This window comes from Carassius auratus, chromosome 23, assembly GCF_003368295.1.
Source record: "Carassius auratus strain Wakin chromosome 23, ASM336829v1, whole genome shotgun sequence".
In the NCBI taxonomy this organism is placed as follows: Eukaryota; Metazoa; Chordata; class Actinopteri; order Cypriniformes; family Cyprinidae; genus Carassius; species Carassius auratus.
In genome coordinates, this window is record NC_039265.1 from 17743508 (window position 1) to 17769185 (window position 25678).

The 25678-nt window shown below is 38.6% G+C and overlaps 2 protein-coding genes across 8 annotated transcripts; one reads left to right on the top strand and one right to left on the bottom strand.

Annotated features, from left to right (window-relative positions):
- Positions 1-461: 461 nt before the first annotated feature.
- LOC113041599 (integrator complex subunit 11-like) lies at positions 462-24883 on the bottom strand. Of its 6 annotated transcripts, XR_003275420.1 has the most exons (18): positions 24605-24883; positions 24253-24350; positions 24086-24159; positions 23759-23987; positions 22750-22848; positions 22619-22653; positions 22392-22530; positions 22211-22275; positions 21890-22079; positions 21094-21177; positions 20894-20983; positions 20038-20200; positions 19734-19844; positions 19340-19401; positions 19115-19257; positions 13883-13946; positions 11962-12275; positions 9984-10118 (listed from the first exon to the last, which is right to left on the bottom strand). XR_003275420.1 is itself a non-coding variant. In XM_026200222.1 (17 exons), the coding sequence occupies exons 1-17, from the start codon at positions 24630-24632 to the stop codon at positions 1712-1714; spliced, it is 1797 nt and encodes a 598-aa protein (XP_026056007.1). In that variant the 5' UTR covers positions 24633-24882; the 3' UTR covers positions 462-1711. The 6 variants fall into 6 exon arrangements, 5 of the variants coding, with proteins under 5 accessions (XP_026056007.1, XP_026056006.1, XP_026056005.1 ...); XM_026200222.1 differs by lacking the exons at positions 11962-12275; positions 13883-13946 and adding an exon at positions 462-1768 and having other exon boundaries at positions 9989-10118; positions 24605-24882; XM_026200221.1 differs by lacking the exons at positions 11962-12275; positions 13883-13946 and adding an exon at positions 8970-9104 and having other exon boundaries at positions 9989-10118; positions 24605-24881.
- LOC113041605 (lysophosphatidic acid receptor 4-like) lies at positions 6294-8914 on the top strand. Of its 2 annotated transcripts, none has more exons than XM_026200232.1 (2): positions 6294-6992; positions 7425-8914. In XM_026200232.1, exon 2 carries the CDS (start codon positions 7576-7578, stop codon positions 8488-8490), a length of 915 nt encoding a protein of 304 aa, XP_026056017.1. In that variant the 5' UTR covers positions 6294-6992; positions 7425-7575; the 3' UTR covers positions 8491-8914. The 2 variants fall into 2 exon arrangements, with proteins under 2 accessions (XP_026056017.1, XP_026056018.1); XM_026200233.1 differs by having other exon boundaries at positions 7428-8914.
- Positions 24884-25678: the final 795 nt, after the last annotated feature.

Below are 25678 nucleotides of genomic sequence, written 5' to 3' on the forward strand. Positions count from 1 at the left end.
TCTGGTTAACTACGTCTTTTATTAATTTTTCTTTAATTTCTGTCATATGCACATAAACTGTCAGTCAACACTGATAAGCTACTATTTAATATTGTAGAAACCTAATTTTCTGTAAAGTTGCTTTGCAATGATTTGTATCATAAAAAGCGACATTACAAATAAACTTGAACTGAATTGAATTGAATTAAACACACACACACACACACACCTTACTAATTAAATAAATGCATACACTGGAGAAGATACTAAAATACTAAATCTGAAACATCACAGTTGAGCTACTTAATTAAATGACATATTTGGAATGGGCTCTTCATAATTATCTCTATTGTTCTTTGTAATCCACAAGGTCATTCATGAGTAGATGGCCAGCATTTAGATAAATGAACATGTCAATTGTTCTAATGGCATTTTTATGGCAAGAACCAAATTAGAGCATTTCAAAAGCCCGCATTTCCTTTTTGAAGCCAAAAATAGAGGGCATTATTTATTCACAGGAAATGGGGCAGCCTGGGGGAGGGACAGGCCCGCGGATTTTACTCCGGGCCTTTATAGAAAGCTATTGTTCAGTCTTGTCCCACGCAGGGAAAGCCATGCCCATAAATTGGAATGATGTCATTCCCTTTTTTCCACACTTGAGATGTCAGAAGAGGCTTGGACTGTCCGTGACAGTTTGTTTGAGGTGGGCTAGGAAGTTAAGTCACATTGTTATTGCTCATACTGAGATTTAGAACAAATGTCTAGCTCAAAGTCTTAATCATCAGAGCATAATTCATCACTGAGCATTTGTGCTACAATGTTGCAGAGTTATCCACAGGCAAACACTACACTGAAACACTTCACTTTTATTTAAGCAAACAATAAAATTGAACACTTAAAATGCATTAATGTCCAGATAAAACAGCTAAACATCCTTAAAATATGTTAAAATTAACTTTAAAAGCAAAACTGCATAAAGTACCTCTAATAAGTTTTTAAACATTGTGTTTTCTTGTTCTAAGCGTGAATCTAAATCTTTTTGAGTTACATGCATGTATACATACAGAAATAAATCTGTTAAAGGGGTAAATTTGATTACATAGTCAAATCCATAAGCAATCATCCAGAGGTTCACTCGATGCAGCAATAAAGAAGCTTAGATCATTTACTAATTCTGATTAAAATGTATAGTCCTATATTTTCAGAAACAATCCCCATTATTAAAGCTTATAACGTCCCAGATAAGCCTATTGTATTGTCTTTTAAAATGACAGTTTTGGCCCTTTTACCTATATTTTGACAGGATAGTTTGAGAAGAGAAGTAAAGGAGAGAGGGGAATGGGATCATGAAGCACCTCAGGCCGGGACTTGAACTCGGGTCTCCCGAAACGCTGCTGCTCCAACATGGTGTTGTCATTTGAGTGACTCAGGCCAGCTTCAGTCAAAACCTTCCTGTGACTAAACACAAACAGCAAATAGTTTCTCCATTTCAGCATGACTGAAATGCTGATTCCGGGCCTCGGGACACCAGCAGTGATGGAATCAGCCGCTGTGAGATGGTGAGGACACCAGAGCACATGTGTCTGTGTCTGTATCTGCTCTCAGCCTCCAGCTGCGTCTCACATGCCAAACCTCCTCTGCTCTCTTACGGGTGTTAAAATTAGAGCGCTTTCAAATCCAGTGAGACTTCCCATTCTCCTGTCTCCCTTCCCCAGAGCTTTCTCCACAACTTTCACAGATCAAAGCTGGATTTTTTTTTTTTTTTTTTGGTATCTGTTGAGTCAGCAATCTAAATTAGTAATGAAAAAAGGCAGAGGAGAGAGAGAGAGAGAGAGAGAGAGAGAGAGATTTACAAGAAGTATTCCATCTCTTCTGTTGAAGTTGTTCCATTATTTTTGCTGGCATTCCATAAAGAATTCTACATCTTAATATCTCATTAATGGGGCAGATTATTCAGAATAAACCGTTCAGAATAAAGGAAATTCTAATAGCTCATGTCTGACACCTCGGCATAAGATAGATAGATAGATAGATAGATAGATAGATAGATAGATAGACAGACAGACAGACAGACAGACAGACAGACAGACAGACAGACAGACAGAAACGAGTCAATATAGGCCAAAGCAGAACAACAGAGCGCATGAGCAGCTGTATTGTGGCCGTGTCCTGTCGGCTCCGATTTTGTCGGTTCTTCTCTCATCTCAGGCACATGTGCTGCAGCAGTGTGGATTGGGGGATTTGCTGCGAGAGATGCGAGTCTCAGGGAGAATGACCTACTTTTGATCCCAGCACTTCTCAGCGCTCTCTCTTTTTCTCTTTCCCTCTTTCTCCAGCTGGAAGATGTAAACTCTCCACTGATTACACACCGTATGTAACAGTATCATTTCTGACTGCAGGTGCTACAACTCAAAGCCACTGGAGTGATTCAGCCACTTTCTTGCCAACAGTGTATTATGCATGTTTTCTCTCTCTCTCTCTAATTCGGTCTGTCTCTGATCCATTATTCATCCTCAGTGTGTTTGCATTTTTTTAGTACATACTCTGGCCTTTTTTGTGGGAAGTGTTTTAGTCTCTGCAGTCTGATTTTTTTAGTTTTTCTGTTCCATGAGATTCAAATTCTTCCCATCAGAACCACAAACTGGCAACAATTCATCATCTCAGTGAATCAACGGCTACACAGACAAACGTTCAGAACTGATTAGCAGGAAATAACTCAGTCTTGCAACATAGCCTACTAAATTTTACTAAACATCCTTTAGCTCCAATAAAATAGATTCAGCAGCTCAGTCCAAGTCACCAGAACATATGAGACTATGACAGACCCCTATGCCAACATTTTAAACTAAGTCTCAAGTGCATTTTTAAATGCCAAGTTATAACAGTTAAAATAAATAAATAAACCCATAAAGCTGGTTTTTAGACCATCTGGTAGCAATTAAACATTTAATGGGTCTGAAAAATGGAAGTAGCAATGAGAAACATATTGCAAATATGATGTAAATTGGATTATTTGACCAGGCCAGAGTTTATTTTAGTTGTATTTTTAGGATCAGCATGAAGGATCTGGACAATTGTAACAATAAGATTCAAAATGGTGCAAACCTTTTGTTACATTTTGTTATTTTGCAGTTGGTGGATGCGTGCATTTTTTTAAATATTTTTTTTATGCTGTAAAATCATTAATGCATGATAATATTTACAGAGCTGGGTGTTAACTGATTACTTGCAATCTGGATTATAATCAGATTCCAAAAATTAAGTACTTGTAATTAGATTAAATTACATTTGAAAATGCTCATAATCAGACTAGTTATTTTTTATTTATTACGTTTACACAATGGTAATATTTATTCATATTGATTCTCCCTAATCCTTCCTTTTATTTTTTAAATCTTCCTTTCTAAAATAGATACTGCTTATATATTCCCAGAAAGTCAGGTGGTTACAAAGCATTTTACTACTTGATTTGAAAATATCATTTTATTTTTATTAAGAAGTGTTTCAATATTGCATTAACTACTGATTAACACATTCATCTTAATTTAAATTATCACTCAGTCGGTTATTTTTTTCATTTGCATGTTCTTGGTTCACTGATGTTGGTTATGGTTATTTGTTTTAACTGAACATTTTTATGATTTAATTCATTATTAGCTTTTCATTAAACTCATAAACTCCCTGCATGTTCCTTCACAAGCCCAGTTTGGGAAGCTTTGATGTAATTTGAACTTCATGTTGTTGATAACAACTAATGGAATTGATTTATTACTCTTTGTTATATATATATATATATATATATATATATATATATATATATATATATATATATATATATATATATATATATAAATATGGTAGATGATTATTCTATTTAAAAAAAACAAAACAAAAAAAAAACAGCATCTCTCTGACATGACTGCTTCAACACTAACTGTGTTACTGAAACCACGCCTTCTTTTTTGGGCGGCATTACACAAATTTTTCCACATCGTGATGTAGATATGTGGGGTGTGTTTGAACGAGATGTGTTAGGGGGTGTGGCAGAGTCTTAACTTTGATAAAGAATATCTCTTTGGTTTTAAGACTATAGTCTTTGCAACTTGACAGATCTTCTTCATGCACCAAGAGCTTATAACACTCCAAAGAGAAAGGAAAAATTTTAATCACATCATATGACCCCTTTAGGCTTATTTGATGTGTTAATGCATTCAGAACGGTTTACTTTTAGTCTGAACTTGTAATAAAACTTCACAAATCCAGTCTGAATGATTAGTCACTGAATCTGACTCATCTGTTTCTCAAGTTCAGCTCAACCTATATTTTTAAACCATGGGTTGAATCATAATGACATATTTGGTATATTCTTTTTCCTCCCTAACAATAATTCAACATACAAAGTTTTTCTGCCACATTACAACTTAGAGTTAACTACTAATTTGGAACACAAGAAGTCAAAGGAAATTCTGAATACATGTGATTCAGTTTGGGAATTACGCTTTCTGTAAACTCAATAAGAAAAGCAATATGTTGTTGCAATTAGTGTTTGAATGGATTCTTACAAGCATGCGACTCTCTACATGCCAAACAAACAGCATCTGACCTCTCATGGTTTCCAGAAAATCCTAAGCTTCTCTTGAGCAGGTGGTTAGGGCGGGAAACACCATCTGCTCCTATTTATAGGTCAGATTCCCAACATTAGATGAAGTCAACTCTCCAATTAAACATACTACTCACATTCATCAGACCATTAGATGAGAGGTCACATGTAGGGCAGGATGTTACAGAAGGTGACTGCTCAATTTCAGTTTCTTTTGAATTTCTGGTGATTTAACAGTTTTATCATCCTGGCACTTTTAATTCGGCATCGAGATGCTTCAGTTGCTGAAGAAAGCCAGTGGATATGCTTAAAGGACAAGGAGCATGGTCAAAGCACCACATCCTTAAGTTACAGCACATTACAGATGAATGCATCAAAGATAATCTGTCATGCAGTTCAGTGCAAACATCCTCTCTCAACATTTTGTAGCATGACTTTGTAAAGCATTATGTCTTATGCTTGCTTTAAGATTTACAGACTTATGTGCATAAGTCTGTAATATATGTAATATATATATATATATATATATATATATATATATATATATATATATATATATATATATATATATATATAAGTGTTGTATTTATCTTTTCATAAATAATTATAACCAAGTGCAATTGCATTATGATACATTGCAGATTCACTGTAATGTCTGAAATTGTAAGTTTGGCTTGTGTTTTCTAGTTTCCAAGTATGTAAATATAAATATATAAATTAATGGTTTTATAATGTATTAGGCTAACTATTGGTACAATTATTATACATTATTATAATTATACACCAGTGCAGTATGAGGTGCATTAAAAGACATAATTCATGCATTAAAAATGCATTAAAAATGTATAATTCATTATATAAAGGCTTCATGTAAAGTGTAACCAAAATATCATGTACTTGAATGCAATGCAACTTTGTGTGAAAGCATCCAAATATAAATTGTTACTGCTCTAATAGCTATACAGACATGTTAAAAAATTATAAAAAAATAAAAACTAATTCAGATATAAAAAATAATATATCTGTGATACTAAATTAACTTTTTAATGTAAACAGTAATTTTAGACAATTCAATAATACATTTTTTAAAAATGAAGGGAAGAAAGACTATTTCAGATCTCTCCATGCTATCTTAATAGTTAAAGCATAGTTTCTTTATCATCTTGATAAAACATGCTTATCTGCACTTTATCCTATTGATTTTCAGCCACTTACTGTATCAAGAGCTGAAATGCTAACCAACAAAATGCTGTTCTTTCACAATCAGTTTATAAATTTCACAACGGAAAAGCTTCATTTCAGAGCCCTTTTCCATCATGAATGCCAAGCTCATCCTCACAGGAAGTGTGGAATGTGATGGGGTTGTATTCACTGAATTCATCTGTCACTACATAAAGGCCATCAGACACAATGTGGCCCTTAAACCAAAACACAAATCTCATTCTTGTCCTCTCTGATTCAAACTTCAACGCAGCCTTTTCCATTCAGCACGATGGCTTTTACAGAATCCTAAATGAAATTGATTGTCCTCATGAGTCTGTAGCTACTAAATTAATTATTTTTTATTGGATTGAAATAAGCCTTCATTGTGGGCAAAGTATATTTTTAAACACTTCATTCAAAAATATTAATTTTATATATTTTAAAATATATATTGGGAAAAAAATCAAATCGAATTTTCAACACATGAAGGATTAGATTATTTAGGGCTTTAATTTGTTAAAATAGTAATAGTATTAGTAATGACTGCCTTGGAAAGCACCATTATCATACAAAATAATAGCAGATGAAATTTGATATATATGATAAAATATAATTTGGTTGGGTTGAAGAAATGTTGCTTTTAGTCCATAATATCGTTATAACAGCTTTAAAGCGCCATCTAGTGTCTAGACCATCAATGATTGGAGATGTTTATCACATAAAGTCAATTTTTTTTTTTAGGTTTCAGAGACTAATTTAAATCTGCAAATCTGATTCTACACAAGAGTAACAAAAACAGAAAAGAAGCAATGCGATAAGCTAAAAGAGAGTAACGACTCATAGGCCTATATTGGTCGTACAGTGCCCTTTCACTCTCAGTCAATGCAGTATACGACCACCCTTCAGTTCCAGTGTGACTCATTTTACACTTCCACCTTTAAAGTGTCTAGACACAATAGTTCATTGAGTGGAACATGTAATGCACGGGTTAAAATGTCTGCATGTCCCCCACAGCGCCCTCAGAACACCGGGGGAGGCAGCATTTTCTGGATTTCCTGTTCTGTCTTTTCATATCACCGCGTAAAACCACAGTACTCACAATAAGTTTCCACCACTGACAAAACAACAGCTAGCTTTCATAAGACTTGCTCTGAAAATAATGTGCTTTTTACATTAACTCGGGGTCGACGGGATTAAGGACGCTTCTACTGTAAGTTACATCAAAGTTATTTGAATTAATTTGTGAGTGTGATGTATGCTTCAATTTCATATTTTTTTTGTATAAATTAATACGTTTCTTAAATTATAAATCGCCATAAAAATCCGTTTTTGCTTTAACTGAATATTCAGTTATACTCCATCGGTAGCACTCGTTGATTACCTCACAACGTTCATTTCTTAATGAGGCACTTATAATGGAAGTCAATTGATCAATTCATCCATAAACGATTAAATATACTTCTCACTGTTTTAGAAGTGCAGCCACAACACGTTTTTACATGATGTAGCAAACTCATTTTGTGTACTTGTAAAAATTCTAATGTTGTACCTGGCAGCTGTTTGCATGATAAACACTTTGTGCAATTCACGTTAGGGTGATTTACAGTACATGATAAACTCCACTAATATTTTCTTTTCACAGCAGAAACTCACGGACTTTCACCTCTATCCCGATGGGGAACCGAAAAGCACAGTACTAACTCAAATAACGAACAATGCATTTATCATAATTCTAGCAAGTCATCTTGGCAGTTGATGTGAGCAGATCTCTAAAATCTTATTTACCCAAGGACATGGAAAACATAACCGAACTCCAAATTAATTTCCAGCGCTATCTCTTTACACCCGTCTACAGTCTGGTCTTGTTTTTCGGATTGATTGGAAACCTCGGTGCTTTGTATTACTTCATCTTTAAAATCAAACAGAAATCTCCTTCAAACATATACATCATAAACCTGGCCGTGGCTGACATGATTTTCTTGTTCGCCCTGCCATTTCGAATCCACTACCACCTCAATGACAGCAACTGGATATTTGGCGATGCCATGTGTCGCACCACAGGTACGATCTTCTTCGCCAACATCTACATCAGCATCAGCTTCATGACCTGCATCTGTGTGGACCGCTACATCGCCACCCTCCACCCTCACACCTACCTGAAGCTTCGCAACACGAATCTCACAGCGCTGGTGAGCACAGCTGTATGGTTGGTCTCTGGGTCGGCTATGTTGGTGTTAATGTTAAAATGCCCATTATCAAGCAAAGGGAACATGTGTTTTGAGGGCTTCAGTCAAGAAGAGTGGAGCGACTTGGCGCCCTACAGCATAAGCAGTCTTATTTTTGGATCCCTTCTGCCCTCTGCGGTCATCCTGGTTTGTTACCCCATCGTGGCCCATCGCATCGCCCGGATCAACAACTCCACCGCCCGCGGGGCACGGCGGATCATCTACGCCATCCTAACCATCACCCTTCTGTGTTTCCTTCCTTATCACACCGTGCATCTTGCGTACCTCATGACACGCTTGAAAAACATCAAAGAGAATGACATGATTTTCATCCTCCGTAGGGTGACCATGGCTCTGGTCAGTCTAAACAGCATCTTGGACCCGCTTCTGTACTACTTTGCCACGGGTCACTACAAGTGGAGGCCCAAAAGACTGAGGCTGAAGAAGAAAATGGGTGTTTATTCCATTTCCAATAGATTTTGAGCTTCTGAAAGCTTCGTTCCAAATGAACTATTTCAAGAGAGGAAAGAAAGCACCTAAAATTAATCCATAAAGCCAAAAAAAAACTGCAATACAGAAATATGGACTCCAGTGTGGCTTGAAGAATCGGAGTCAGGATTTTTCTCATATAACTGTACTAATACAGTGCCAAAATCAAACAAGGAAACTTATTGATGGCCAATATTTGGCTTTTTTTACCATCTTGGAAGCTAAACTGATTCCCAATTGAGTCGGCTCTGAATTTTACCGACTGTCATTTCAGTGATTCATGGAATTTTTTTTTTTTGTCTCGTTTCTTACCTTTGAAATATTACATATATTAGTAGATGTAAATGTCTGTATCATCATCACTGTATTTTGTCTCAAATTATGAAGACTGACCTTTTTAAAAAAATAAATAAAATTGTTTAACTTTTATCTGCAGCTAAGAAATAAATATATTTTCACAAATCACAGCTCTGTCAATTTTACTAAAAAAAACCTTTATTGTCATTTCTCTTAACCGACGACAAACATCAAATGTCATCAAGTGTCTCCGGTCACGAAGGCAGACCTTTCTTTAACAACGTAGACAAGAAACTCCCCAATTCTTCATCCTGAGGGACACAATGAGAAACAAGCTAACATTGTACATCTCAAATGTGATATATAGTTTTTTTTGGTTGCATTCATTTCAGCCAAATTTAGTAAAACCTGTCATACTTGCAAAATGTTATTACACTTTACACGACAGATGTCTATTTTAATACATTTTATATTATTCATAATAAAATGTAATTTATTTCTCTGATGCCAAGATGAATTTTCAGCAGCCATCACTACAGTCTTCGGTGTTACTTGAGCTTCAGAAATCATACTATCATACTGATTTGCTGCTCAAGAAAAAGTTCTTATTTTTTTCTCCAGGATTTTTTAAAGAATAGAACCTTCAAAGGAACAGCATTTATTTGAAATAAAAAATCTTTTGTAACATTCTAAATGCTTTTACGGTCATTTTTGATCAATCCATTGCATCGCTGCGGATTCAAATTAAGCTTATTTAAAAAAAGAGTCTAATTAAGTACAAGCTCTGAATCCACTGAGTGCGTCTTGGTGCGGTCAGAGACATTTTTAGAAGATGCAATATTAGACAAATGTAATGTAAACCACGTGAGAAGGTGACAACACATATTCACACTTTCTCACACACTTGTTGCTGTTTCAATTGCAATCCATTTGTGACAGCCTGCAATATACTGAAGAATGTGATTTTATGCATGTTTGTTAAGCCAGGCACTTGGTGACACCAGTCTTGGTTTGGAAACATAAGTGCAATAATTTCCCCTTGTGGGCAGTGAGGTGCTGTAAATTCCTGATGTGACCACAAGCCAAAAAAAAAACAAGTGCATTGTTCCACATAAACAAACCCAAAATATAACTTACTTGAGACAATATAATCCAGATTCAATTATTAGAGATTTAGATCATCACATTTGTTCACCTGATAGCTCCAGGAGAGCAGAATGACTTTGAGGTTGGGCTCCTCGGCCGAGGATGTCACTTTAATAACGATGGATTCCACGATGACGGTGCCGTCTGAGACGTGCTGGATGCTGTAACTTTTCAATACACTGTAAGAGAGAATGAAAAACAGACTTCACCTCTCATGAGACCTTTCTGAAAGTATGAACCACATGTGTGGTTCATGCACATATAGGAACCTCAAACCTTATAGCTGCCCATAGGGACTGGCATTTACACTGTGGCTGGAGGAAAGGTAAATGTGTCATTCACTGAGGGGCGAACATTTGGGTGAAATGACTGAGTACCAAGAATGTGAAATAGCTTTTTTAACTTCGAAAAAATTCAAATATTTGAATTTATTAGAATTGATTTAAATTGATTACATGCAATGGCGTTTTAGTGCCAAGTTGAATAACAATAATAAAAAATAAAAAAATAAGATTACGAGATTAAAGTCGTAAAAAAATGTATAAAGTCGAAAAATTACAAGAATAATGACAACATTTTACAAGAAAATTGAAATTAAGAGAATAAAATCGGAAAGTTTCAAGAATAAAGTCAAAATCTTCAGAGAATAATTACGAAAAATTAAATCGTACCAATTAATAAATTATAATAGAAATGTATTAAATTATAATATTTTTAAGAATTTGTCATCATTTGACTTTATTCTCAAAATATTTTGGCTTTATTCTCGTAATTTGTATTTTTTATTCTCAAAAGATTTTGACTTTATTCTCACATTGCTACAATTTTATTCTCATAATTTCAACTTTCGCTAAATATTATTGAACTTGAACCTTGTAATCTTTAACATGGCACTAAAACTCCATTGTAGTTATACCAAAGCTTTGCCGTGGATATTTAATTACACTTTGTTATATGAAGCAGTGTCAAACTTGCAGTAAATGATTCAGAGCTGGAGTCATTTATTCAGAGAGTCATTTATTCAGGAAAGTTAGAATCAAATAAAACTTGCAATCATTTTAGGTTTTTGGAGACTTGCATCAGTCTATCTACAGGCCTCTCTTTAACTAATTAAAAAAGGTTTATAAGAATAAATTGTTCATCAATCAGACTTTCATAGTTTGCTTCACTTTCTGAGAACATAAACTCTGATGGATGGACGCATGCAGAGTTGTGTTTTTTGCTTTGATAGGACAGTTCAGTGAAGTGGGAGAGGGATTGGGAAAGGTCCACGAGCTGGGACTCGATCTCGGGACGCTCGTAGCGCAGCAGTGCTGTAGGTCAGCGTGCTGCACACACGGCTATCGGCAGTGACTCAACCAACTTTTTAAGAAAAATAAAGTTTTTCCCCCAACTTAAATAAAGCTGTACTTTGCAGTGGCATTTTGAGCCCCGTTTCCATTAGTCTCCTTTCATTTTCACGTCACAAAACTGTGTCTCCGAAGTTAAAACTGCTCAAGAAGTCTCACCCAACCCCTAAGTGTTAATTCAGCGTTTAACACATCCCACACCACTGTGGACTTGGAAAAACACGACCTTCAAGCTTCAATTAATCTGAAGGTTAGAAAAATTTGCTTTACGTAATATACATACCAGTGTCATTTTTTGCGTTATTTATATAATCTATTACAGTTTTTATAAATATTTAGAATACGCTTTAATTAATTAATTTTTCATATGTTTCAATGTTTTGCATTTTGTCATTATTTTTTAGAATTACTTCTATCTAGATTTTATTTGTTCTTATTTCAGTTGCAGTTTTAGATGACGTTTTCTTTTTATTCATTTCTAGTAAGCAATCTGGCATTTCAGCCTTTATTATTTTAAATTTAGGATTAATTACATTTTTCTAATCTGTTCTAATATTTCGATTTAAATGATGTTTTATTAACAAAGTTCGGGAGAAGCACGAGCAGATAATTAACACAGGTGGAGAGCACTCAGCAATCAATGGTAAGAGGTGTATATATACAGCAGTCTCACCTCAATTCATTTGACAGTCTCGCAGCAGTTAGTAGCTTTTGGTTCCAGCTCTGCCATTATGTCACAATCGAGCTCTTCATCTGATGAGAACGGAAACACCACCAAGGATGCACGTTCACATTCCGCTGGTCCAACGACCATCCCTCCAACGCCGGACGTCGCACCTGAGCCCCAGGCTTCTTCACGCTGCCGCACACCGGCCCGAACAGCCCTACGCTCACCAAGACGTCGAGGCCAGTCTTCACCGCCCCCGGCAAGGCTTCCACCTTCTTCCCCGGCCTCCTCCTACCGCTCGGCCGTCCCGACGATCCCACCTATCGGGAAGTGGACCGTAGCTGGATTGAGGGAAGCGCTCGGCAACTCAGACATACAGGCTTCGCGAAAAATGAACAAAGCGGAGCTGTATGATCTGTACGTTTCCCTACAGTCGACTCCAAAAACGACCCACAGGCAGAGCAAAGCCCGCAGGGCCCAAAATTCGCCTGCCCAGCTACCACCGTCGTGTTCCCGCACAGGATCCGGCTCGCTTCGCCCATCGAGCCGCAGAAACCAGTCTTCAGCGAGCCTAGGCCGCGCCCCAGATTCCGCCATGGCAGGTCCACACCCACCTCCCGATGAGGCCCAGCCCTCCACCACGGTTTCTGCTGCCACAGTGCCGCATGCAGCCAGGCCCAGCGGCCCCCCCACAGCCACTCAGTTTCATAATCCTGCTATACATAACCCTTTTTCTTTTCAGTGGCCGACAGCCCCCGTTGGAGACACTAGCGCGAGGCCATCGCTGCTACCAGCACAGACCCAAGGATACCAACAATTCTACCCACCAGGTTATAACCCCGCCCACTTCCAGTGGCCTGCGGCTCCAGTAGCTCAAACAAGCGCAGGCCCGCCTCCGCTTGCAGTTCAAGCCCACGCTTCAAATTATTATGCTCCCTGTTCGTCATACCCTCCAACTAACTTTCCTTTTCAAACCACAGCAGGTCATCTAAGCGTGAGGCCGCCGCCGACATTCGCAGCCCCGGATCATACCCTTCCTAGCTCTCTCATACAAAATAAATCACCTTATTCTCTCTTCACAGCGACTCCGATGCCCGTGCCATCCAACGCAGTCGTCATGGAACCACCACCGGTATCCCAAAGCATCCGGGCACAGATCCTGTCAGGTGCGGACATAGATCTTTCCTCTCTTCTCCCTCTACTCCCCGCAGCGGAACCAGACCGCCGTATAGATTGCGGTGATTTTTCAGTTACCCTAAAAAATACAAACACACCACTCATCTCGCGTTCTTTCATTTCCTGAGTTTGCAATTGCTTTTTCCCGTTTCACTGAAATCATCTGTTCAGCTTTCCCCCACAGGCGGCGCGAACTGAACGATTATCAAGCAATCATAGCTGAGCTCGCGCTGTCCTATGGGGGTGGGCATTTCTACACGTACCATAAACTATTTTCAGCAAAAAGTGCAGTGCGAGTCGCACAGTGGAATCAAAGCGCATACTGGGGCGCACTCAGGGACGTACTGGGACTGAAATTCAGCCCGGGACTTTAAGACGGAGAGGCCTTTTACGCGAGTGCCCTTGGTGCACGAGCAGGATTTTTTGCAGTTATTTTCATTCTAATAGTGTTTTTATGGTATAAAGACAATCAGATTACGCTGAAGACCTTCAAGAAACTTTAGGATAACACCTGCCTCCTCAGGTTGTATAAGCAAGTCCACTGCACTGAACACAACCAGGTCAGCAAAACCTAATCTCAGACACATAAGTCACACAGTATACTGCGAACTACCAGCATGTCATGTGTACAGTCAGTCGGAGTGATAAAATAGTTACAAATACTCACACCCACTCATACTCAAAAACTACAATGCAGTCCCATACAATAGAGATTGTGTGTGTGTGTGTGTGTGTGTGTGTGTGTACTCACTTTCAACTCTCCCTGCCTCAGCTTCCCCTCTGCTGGACCCTGTCTCTGCTTACTGATTGTACAGCTACATAACATATGCATGAGAAGAACATGAGTAATAAATATGACAAAGAATAATACATTTTCTAATTCAATCTGTGCTTCAGTCAGGTTATTATCTAGTATGTGGAACTATTGGCATTTTATCCTTTATGTAAATATGTAACATTGTGCTGTATTTTTCTATTTTTGTGTGCGTGTTCTTAATAAAGCTTTGATTGATTGATTGATATGCCTAATATGATTGCCTACCCAGCCCTGCACACTGCCCCTCTACCTGTCTGTTTCCTGCTCTTCTCCTCCTGCTGCTCCTTCTCCTCCTCTCTCCTGCTCCTATTCCTCTCTTCTCCTCCTCCTCTCTCTTCCTGCTGCTGCTGCTCCTCCTCGGGGTATAAGTCTTTGGGCTTTATTTAAGTCTGGGGCTTTATTGTGTCATGCATCCCTGACTATTTATGTATTTTTAATGTATGACAAGCGTGTTGGAAGCGTTTCCAGCCAAAATAGAATAGGAAAAGATGTTTATGTCATTTTGACACGAATAAATATTAATAAATTACATTTTGATATTTAAGAGTCTCTAGGTTTTGACATAAATGAAGATATAAATGTAATTTAAGCAAATGTATCACCAGAGGCTTATTTTTTTTTATATTTTTTTACCAGAGTCTTATCATATTATGTCACCTAGCAGCAGCGCTGCGTCAGACACGTTTCTGGTGTGCAAAGACCAGGCAAAGACATGGAAAACGCTACGCAAACACCACGCAGCTTACACTCAACAGAAACGCCACGCTCACGCACAGTCAGCCAGCCAGCGTGTCGCCGCCGCTCGCCGGCTTAATCGTGCACCTGTCCTATCCATGCTGCTGGGTCCTTCCTCATCTGCACCTCCTGCCACAACACCCTTTTCAGTGCGGAAAAGGTCCGTTAATTTGGCACATTTAGCTGCCTCTTGTGCCAACATTTTTTTCATTTTCATTCTTATTTTTTCTCTTCTTTCCTTCTGTCTCTGTTGCATTCACACAAACTCAAACCTAACCAAGTAAACTCCTTTGATCGGCGCCTTTGAGCCAATCGGATGTCAGGAAATACGAGGATCAGTCCAAGTTGGGAGGGGCCGCTCGTATCCCCCCTTAAGATTGGAAGTATTGGTTTGGCCCAGTTTGAAACACACACACACACACACACAGACAGACACAGCTGCGTTCCGCTGCAGCTGAGCGGCCGGCCACAGGCAGGTACGGTAGCGTATCATATAAAATAAATAATAATAATAAAAAATAATAATAAAAAATTTGACCACCGGCCGATTCGGCCTTAAATGGACCGGCCGTTCGGGATTGTTCCCGGTATTCCCGATTGCCAGTCCGTCCCTGGGCGCACTCGACTCCGATCTCCACAGCAGAGTGTTTTTAGGCTGCAAAAACATCACTTGCGCAGTTTGCAGGTCAGTTACGCACGCAACCGCATCGTGCCCGCAGGTTAACCCTTCGACTCTTCCCTACGAGGGAACAAACACCGCTAAATCCACCAGCTACGTGCCTCGGGCAGCAACCACCCACGCAAACCAGGATTCTCCCTTCGACGAAAGCCGACAGCCCTGTAACCATTTTAACAAGGGTAAATGTCACCGATCGCGCTGCCGGTTTATGCACATCTGTAATTTCTGTGGCGGTGCTCATGCCCGCATTGTATGTCCAGTTTACAAATCTGTGAATAAAAAATCAAAAAAAAAAAAAAAAAAAAAAAAAAAAAAAAAAAATTATTTGGCGACTCCTGTAAATATTCTGCGCATGCACTTCGAACTAGCTCATCATCCAGATGCCGAATTTACTCATTATCTGCTATCAGGCCTAAAAAATGGCTTTAAACCCGGCGTAGAGTGCCCACTCTCCCAAAACATCACATGTAATAATCTTCAATCTGCCCTCATAGAACCTGAAGTCGTAAACAAACTGATCAAAAGAGAAGTTGAGTCAGGCTTCATGATCGGTCCGTTTGACAATCCTCCATTTGATCTGTTTCGTATTAGCCCCATTGGAGTGGCTACAAGGAAATTCTCGGGCAAAAAACGCCTAATAATCGACCTGTCAGCCCCGCACAATTCCCCGTTCCCAAGCATAAACAGCTTGATCCCTCTCGATGAATTTTCGTTGAAATACCACGACATAGATCAGGCTATCGACTTAATCAAAATCGTAGGTCGGGGTGCTTGGCTTGCAAAAAATTGACATTACATCTGCTTTCAAAGTAATGCCTATACATCCAGATTCATGGCATCTATTTGGAGTTTGCTGGCTCGGGAAATATTACTTCGCAGTGCGTCTAACTTTCGGATGCAAAAGCAGCCCAAAAATTTTCGACATGCTATCAGAAGCCGTCTGCTGGATTTTGGCGAACAACTACGCCATTCCCCACCTCATTCACTTGCTAGACGATTTTTTAATAGTCTCGCCTCCCAATGCCATCCCAGATGCGCACATGCTCACAGTCCAAAACGTTTTTTCTGAGCTAGGAATTCCCATCGCAGAAGAAAAAACCATGGGCCCTGCTACATCAATCGAGTTCCTAGGAATTAATTTAGATTCAGACAAATTCCAAGCATCCCTGCCCAAAGAGAAAATTGACCGAATAATTCTCATCTCCTCTGCTTTCTCTAAAAAAAAAAAAAAAAAAAAAAAAAAAAAAAATATAAAAAATTGTTCAAAACGCGAACTCCTATCCCTACTTGGACATTTAAATTTCGCAATGCGCATCATTCCGCAGGGCCGCCCCTTTATATCACATCTCCTCTCACTCGCGTCCTCCGTTCACTCACTAGAGGAACTTATTTCCATAAATCAAGCATGTCGCGACAAACTCAGGCTATGGTTAAAATTTTTTCTTTCGCCCAGCGAGCATTGGTCTCAAAGCGGACGCAGTGTGAGAAAATCTCCCGGTCAAGGTCTCATTTTCTCTCTTTTCTGTTTCTCTTTCTGTCCAGCGAGCATTCGGTCTCACAGCGGACGCAGCGAGAACTTTTCCGGTAGAGCACTTACGTTTTCTCTTTCGTCCAGCGAGCATTGGTCTCAAAGCGGACGCAGTGTGAGAAAATCTCCCGGTCAAGGTCTCATTTTCCCTCTTTTCTGTTTCTCTTTCTGTCCAGCGAGCATTCGGTCTCACAGCTTACAAAGCGAGAACTTTTCCGGTAGAGCACTTACATTTTCTCTTTCGTCCAGCGAGCATTGGTCTCAAAGCGGACGCAGTGTGAGAAAATCTCCCGGTCAAGGTCTCATTTTCCCTCTTTTCTGTTAATCTTTCTGTCCAGCGAGCATTCGGTCTCACAGCGGACGCAGCGAGAACTTTTCCGGTAGAGCACTTACGTTTTCTCTTTCGTCCAGCGAGCATTGGTCTCAAAGCGGACGCAGTGTGAGAAAATCTCCCGGTCAAGGTCTCATTTTCTCTCTTTTCTGTTTCTCTTTCTGTCCAGCGAGCATTCGGTCTCACAGCGGACGCAGCAAGAACTTTTCCGGTAGAGCACTTACGTTTTCTCTTTCGTCCAGCGAGCATTGGTCTCAAAGCGGACGCAGTGTGAGAAAATCTCCCGGTCAAGGTCTCATTTTCTCTCTTTTCTGTTTCTCTTTCTGTCCAGCGAGCATTCGGTCTCACAGCGGACAAAGCGAGAACTTTTCCGGTAGAGCACTTACGTTTTCTCTTTCGTCCAGCGAGCATTGGTCTCAAAGCGGACGCAGTGTGAGAAAATCTCCCGGTCAAGGTCTCATTTTTCTCTCTTTTCTGTTTCTCTTTCTGTCCAGCGAGCATTCGGTCTCACAGCGGACGCAGCGAGAACTTTTCCGGTAGAGCACTTACGTTTTCTCTTTCGTCCAGCGAGCATTGGTCTCAAAGCGGACGCAGTGTGAGAAAATCTCCCGGTCAAGGTCTCATTTTCTCTCTTTTCTGTTTCTCTTTCTGTCCAGCGAGCATTCGGTCTCACAGCGGACGCAGCGAGAACTTTACCGGTAGAGCACTTACGTTTTCTCTTTCGTCCAGCGAGCATTGGTCTCAAAGCGGACGCAGTGTGAGAAAATCTCCCGGTCAAGCTCTCATTTTTCTCTTTTCTGTTTCTCTTTCAGTCCAGCGAGCATTCGGTCTCACAGCGGACAAAGCGAGAACTTTTCCGGTAGAGCACTTACGTTTTCTCTTTCGTCCAGCGAGCATTGGTCTCAAAGCGGACGCAGTGTGAGAAAATCTCCCGGTCAAGCTCTCATTTTCTCTCTTTTCTGTTTCTCTTTCGTCCAGCGAGCATTGGTCTCAAAGCGGACGCAGTGTGAGAAAATCTCCCGGTCAAGCTCTCATTTTCTCTCTTCCTGTTTTTCTCTTTCTGTCCAAAAAAAAAAAAAAAAAAAAAAAAAAAAATAAATAAATAAATAAATAAAATTTAATAAAACTAATAATACTACTACTAATAAATAAATAAATAAAACGCCTGATCGGTCCCCGTTGCAAGTCGGCAGGGCCTATCAGTCCAGGCACAATGAGCCGCCACCACAGGCCCACTGGCCAAACTTTCAGACCCTTTCTAGAGACGCCAGCACGCCAAACGCGGCACTCATTTGGGGGGTCTTTTAGTTCGGCGGCTGTCCTCTGCTATTTAGCTTTTTGGGGGAGTACTCTGGGTTCGGGCCGAACTCCGAGCTCGGAGCCCTCCCTCCGGACAGCACGCCAAATACGCATTAAATCTTACCCTCCCAATTGTATGTAAGTGTGAACTCGTGAAATGATGTTTTATTAACAAAGTTCGGGAGAAGCACGAGCAGATAATTAACACAGGTGGAGAGCACTCAGCAATCAATGGTAAGAGGTGTATATATACAGCAGTCTCACCTCAATTCATTTGACAGTCTCGCAGCATCCCCCCACCACCCCTTCTCCACACTTCTAATCCTAAACCACTTACATAGGGTAGGGGGGAGTACTCTGGGTTCGGGCCGAACTCCGAGCTCGGAGCCCTCCCTCCGGACAGCACGCCAAATACGCATTAAATCTTACCCTCCCAATTGTATGTAAGTGTGAACTCGTGAATTGTATTTCTGCTTTATTTCAATTAAAAAAAGTTAGAAAAGTTTCTAACATTTTTAAGTGAACCCTGTTACATGCATGATTAACTGCATCCATTTTTGCAACAGAAAAGTGTGTGTGGTATAGTTTGCTGACCTCTTGAGGTGTGTGTAGATGCGGCCGAGTGTGTCGGTGTCGCTGTGGGGGTCGTGGAGCAGCACACGGCAGGTGAAGCGCAGCTGGTGTTCGCTGAGACCCAGTTCTTTAAGAGCCTGTTCTGGAGAAACCAGCCGCAGACTCTACACAGACACACATATTCAGAAAACAGCGTCTGAAACCTTATATTAGTCAAATAAATGATGAATAAATAAACTGACTTACATCGTCCTTCATTATTAATGTCCCATGCATGGTGCGAGGTCTTTTAGCATCAGGCAAGGGACCTGTAACAGTTTCATAAGAAATCCTGTCACAATGTATTTGTATGTTAATGTTTAAATATATATATATATATATATATATATATATATATATATATATATATATATATATTGCAGTTAGTGAATGTGTCATACCAAATAAAAGTAAACACAAAAATCAGTTTAATTTGTGCACGGTGTAAAATCAATAATGCATGCTTATATTATATATGGGATCCAGAAACTCAAACTAAAAGAGGAAAAGCATAAAACTACAAGACCCACATAACCACATGACAAAAAGACATTTTGGCATTTCAGGTCAACTAAAGGAGTCGGTGGGAGTCAATAAACACCTCCGAGAGCCATCTCTCTCTTCAGCAGGTTGAGCGAGATGTCCACGGGGACGCTGGGGTTCGTCACTATGCTTGTCGTCTCTCCATTGGCTGGCATATAGCAGCTGATACCTGCATGGGGTAAAACATCAGCACAAAGACAACATGAAAACTATTTACAAACTATTTACACTATTTAAAGTGATCATATCCCACAATTCTGTGTTGTATTTGTATCCCTAAAGTTCACAATAAAAAAATAAATAAAATCACAAAACTGGAAATTAGCAAGCATGCCGTACAGTCCAAAGTTGAAATGACTTACTGAACTCCTGCTCGATCTTGTCTTTGAGGAACTCCATTTTCTTGGCCTCTCCGTGCACCAGCAGCATGTTTCTGGGTTCTGCCATGCGGATCAACTGCATGATGCCTTTAGCGTCAGCATGAGCACTGAAGGACATGTACTCCACCTGTAGCTTCACATCCAACTAAAGACACACACCCCGCATACAACACCAGCAAACAGTTTGGAAAAAATTATCTTTTTTTTTTTTATGGCTATAAAGAAGTCTTCTATGATCACCTAAGGCTGCATTTATACTGCTCTGGGTGTGTGTGCGCACTTCGGATGGGTTAAATGCAGTGCACTAATTCTGAGTATGGGTCACCATACTTGGCCACATGTCACATCACTTTCCCTTTTTATTTGATTAAACATACACTAAAAACTGTAATATCATTACAATTTAAAATAACTGTTTTCTATACTGGATTTTGAAATATAATTATCCCTGTTATTACTCCTAAAGCATCCATTACTCCAGTCTCATGATCCTTTAGAAATCTTCCTAATATGCTGATTTACTGCTCAGTTATTTTATTATTATTATTATCATTATTATTATAAAAATATATTACAATAGAAAACAGGTATTTTTAATGGCAACAATTCACAATATTAATGCTTTCATATTAAGTATTTGAAAATTTTAGTGCATGAGACTTAAATCCAGAGATGCATATGTAAATTATAGAGGTTTGACGTAAATAAAGTTCAAGTGTGGTTAGAGAGGGTAAAAATGAAAAGATTATTATGGGAAACTGTGGATAATATAAACTACAGCTCAGAGTTCTCTGATGCCATCTAGTGAAGCTCAGTTAAAATCAGTGCCAGTTATTACCGTTGCTCTTCCCTCCATCTCCAGTTTTTTCTGTCCATTCAAGATCTTGTGTCCCACAGTGCCTTGCACACAGTACCCTGGCATGATGACCTAGAAAATAAATATATTCAACTTAATAAATATATCTTCTATTTCGAGCCAAAGCGGGCTTTGAATGAGTTGAAGTGATACGCAAGTCTCAGTAACATAAGGGGTTTTACCATGTTCTTTTCATTGCCGGCCCATTTCTTGAATATCAGTAAAGATTGGCCAGCATGCAACATTCCAGGGGTGGCAAACACAACCTGAGGGAACAGAATAACAATGTCTCTGATTTTCCAGAATACCATGAACTCATTTATTCCACTTTCCAACAATCTATCAACTATTTTTTGATAATTCTGTAACAGCAGAAAAAGCTAGCTCTACCTAGGACTTAAAATCAGAGGCCTTGGCAATCAAGATTCAAACCAAATCTCAACCCTTTTGATTCTGATAACCAAAAAGATTTACTTTTCACTGATTTATTCAGCGACGGATGAAACAACCTATTAGCAGGAAATCATTTTAAATACTAAAATTGATTTTTTTTTATGTAACTCATACAAATTAAATGTTTATCAAAATAAGGAAAAAAAAAATTAAAAAAATAAGATTTAACACGTCATGTTTAATATTCTAAAAGGCTCCTATATGCATTATTTAACCATCATCATAATACAAATAATAGTAATAATAATTTTGCAATAAACATCCATTAATAATGTATCAATTATCAGAGTATATGTATTAGATATTTTTTTTTTATTAATATTAATAGTAGAAAATCAGATTTAAAGAAATCAATCCACTTTTTTTATACTACTTAATATTCTAGAAAGTTTCTACATGTATCATTTAATATGAAATTAAAATAGATAATATTTTTTATAATAAAAATGCATGAATATCTCTTTGTGGGCTTGCAGATTCAATGATAAATGATCAGTTATATACATTTCTTTGCAGCCGTCTCACCATTGGTCCAGGGTTATCAGCATACGAGCGATCAAAGGCTTTGATGTGCTTGAACTCGAACATGTTTCTTTGTACGAAGGTCTTGCGGATCTTCTGATTGGTCCAGGTGATGAAGAGCTTGTAGTAGTGATTGGCTTTCTCAGTCAGACCGGTGGAGAAGTAAATGGGGGCTTTCAGATTCATTCTTTCCCTGGTAAAACGAACAGCCAGCAATTACACACAATTCTGTTTCAACACAGAGCTTTTAAGTGTGTTCTAACAGAATTCACTATATTAAACGTATTCAAAAACTGTACGCAGCAAACGACTGTACAAGCTCACCAAAATGTTTCCAACAGAATACAGAGTTCTTGTGCTCTTCCCAGAGCAAACACTGGAATCAAGACCTAAAACAGAGACACCGGGATGAACAGAACAAAGACACTTTTAAAAAAGGCTTTAAAATCTGGATGAGTGGATAAATACCCACTGAATTCTACATATATTTATGTGCCTTAATTACCTTCCCTCCTCTTTCCACAGTTTCGTGGACCTTCTTGAGGAAATCTCTTTCCCTGCAGCGTTTGGAGTCTCTGATCGTGGTGGCGTATGTGGACTCTGATATCAGAAGATCTGGCCGGCATTTGTCAATCCAAGCAGCTCTAAGAATTTAAACCTGACTTAATTTAACCGGAATTAATCGAACCAAAATGTACATAAAATAATGACAAAGGAAGAGATTTTACTCACCCTAAATGTCTGTCTGGTGTCATGTTGTAATCTCCCTATAACAACAGATTTATATATCATTTGCAAATGATGTCATCAGCTGGAACATCTTAAAATTGGAGTATGTATGTAATTATCAATGTGACACTCACAGTGTAGACGACAGACTCTGAGCCGACTTTGATTTGAACCATGGCGGCTCCCAGCACATGACCTGCATAGTACGCTTTGATCTCAAGCTCCTCGTCAACCTGGAAAAAAAAATAAAAACATGCAAAACAATTATTATTATTAAATCAGACTAAATACAATTCTGGCTTTTCAGTGGGGAAAGTGTACCACAGCAAAATCCATCAGAACATCTAAATACATTCTACATATAAACAAAAAAAATATTCAATTAAAAATATTATTATGCATCTAAAAAATTATTTTTAAAATGTAATTATTTTATTACAATAAAGAAAATAAGAAATGAAAGAAATATCACAAAACATGCATAACTGAATAATAATTATTACAATTACAATTATTATTATTATTATTATTATTATTACACAATAAAAAAAATGCATTAACAGTAGATTGAAATAAATAAAATATATTAATATTTATTTAAATATAAATAAAAATATTACAAATATTTATAAATTAATTTGATGATTACGTTATTTGTAAGACAAAAATGTTTTTCAACATTTTCAATAAGGAAATTTTACAATAACAAAACACTTAAAATTCATTAAAGAAAGTGAAAGTGACGTGACATACAGCCAAGTATGGTGACCCATACTCTGAATTTGTGCTCTGCTTTTAACCCATCCAAAGTGCACACACACAGAGCAGTGAACACACACACACACTGTGAACACACACCCGGAGCAGTGGGCATCCATTTATGCTGCTCAAGGGCACCTCAGTCATGGCATTGAAGGTGGAGAGAGAACTGTACATGCACTCCCCCCACCTACAATTCCTTCCAGCCCGAGACTCGAATTCACAACCTTTCGATTGCCAGTCCGACTCTCTAACCATTAGGCCACGACTTCCGTAATCATTCATAAGTTTACTAAAATGATTTTTTTTGTTATTTTTTATTTATAACAATACATAAAATTAATTAACTTCATTAATGTGAATTGTAAAAATTGTAAACTTCACCTGAACTGTTTGGTGGAGGTTGAGTGGCACAACTTTCTTCATGCAGTCTTTGATCATCTGTGAAGTGAAGAAGTTGGTCTCTCCCTTTTTGTCTACGGTGATCTTTCTGAAGTCCTCCAGCAGGATGGGGCAGATGGCTTTGGTGGGGTGGGTCATGTAGATGGGCCCGTCGTAACCCACCATCTCGCTCATGTAAGGAAGAGCACCACAGTGATCCAGGTGGAAATGACTGAACAGAACAAAAATATATATATAAATCACAGTGGAGAAAAAAAAAAAAAAAAAAAAACACACAACAGTCACATAACATGTCAAATACAAACTAACCTTATAATAACACAGTCCAAGAATTCGGTGAGGCGACCGTTTTGAGTAATGTAACTGAAATCTGGGAAACGTCTCTGAAAATGAACACAGAAAGTTAAGGGGATAGTCTTCAACTATTATGCTCAAAATACAAACAAATGAAGATAGCAATAACTGTTGTAACACACATCGTCATTGTAGCCCATATGCATCCCACAGTCAAGCATAATGTTTTTGCCTCCGATGGAGACCAAAATACAGCTGCGGCCAACATCCTGACCAGCCCCTGCAAAACAACAGATACACACATTTAGAAAGCATATTTATATGAACATTTATATTATATTTATTTCTGTATATATATACATATATACATATATATATATATATATATATATATATATATATATACACACACACACACACCAACTACTAATACTGCACAATATTATTTGTTAAGCATTAACTTATATATTTAATAATTTCTTATTTATTAACGTTTTTAATAAGTTTTATTTAAAAATCAAGTCAACTTCTTACCTAAAGGCGTAACTCTGATTTCGGGCATCTTGACAGCTTTGAAAAGCTCAGAAATGAATGTTTTATGTTTACAAGAGACTGATGGTCAAACACTAACGTTGACTGTACTTTAGCCGGATATGAACACTTGAGGGGTGCATGTCAGTCAGCTTACAAGGGATGTAAACCAAAAGTAAGCTATGACTTTTTAAAGTGTTCAAATAGTGGATCAATCAGACACCGGTTAGCACAACAAGCTAAACAACTTCACGCCACTGCATGACAAGAGAGTAGAATTCAATAGAATTTCATCGGGTACCGATGTGGGCGTGGCGTAGTGGCCCATTTTTGTTTCTAAAGAACAATTTGATTATTTTAATTATTTACTGTTTATTTCAATTTAATGGGTAATACAGTATTTTATTATAATTATTATTCATGAATAAATTACTACCAGGTCCACTAGTAAAGTAAACTAAAACAGACATGTCACGTGGTAACTGTTACTTTTCACAGCGCTGGTGGCTTGGACCTATCATGCTCGTTTCTGTTTGGCATCTTGGCAGCGCGTCACCGCACGACTCTCCCGGATAATCGAAAATGGGCAAAAAGGCGGGAGCTGATTGATGAAGCCACGCTCACCTAGCGCGACGGCATTGTCAGCAGCGGCAATCCACCTGTCACTCAAGTGGCCACGCCCTTAATTATGCAGAACTTTAAGGCTTAATATAATTTAAACGGATGAGTTATAAAAAAATTCACCCCCCTCACAGTTGTCATGAAGGGCAAAATTAGCAATATAGACCAAAATCATTTTTTGAACCAGGCTTTAAACATGTTTTTTTCTGCTGTAAAGTTGGGCATTTTAACATGGGGAGTCTATGGGACTGACTCTCTTCTGCAGCCAGCCTCAAGCGGCCAGTCGATGATTTGCAGTTTTAGTCACTTCCTTATTGGCCTCACGAGAGAGAGCGCGAGGTTGCCGCTCGGTTAAAACTTACTATACAACCAGAGCCATATAGAGCTCTATATGGCTCTGTATACAAGCATAGACATATAAATACCTAGACGCCTAATTGGCCGCTCGACCGCACG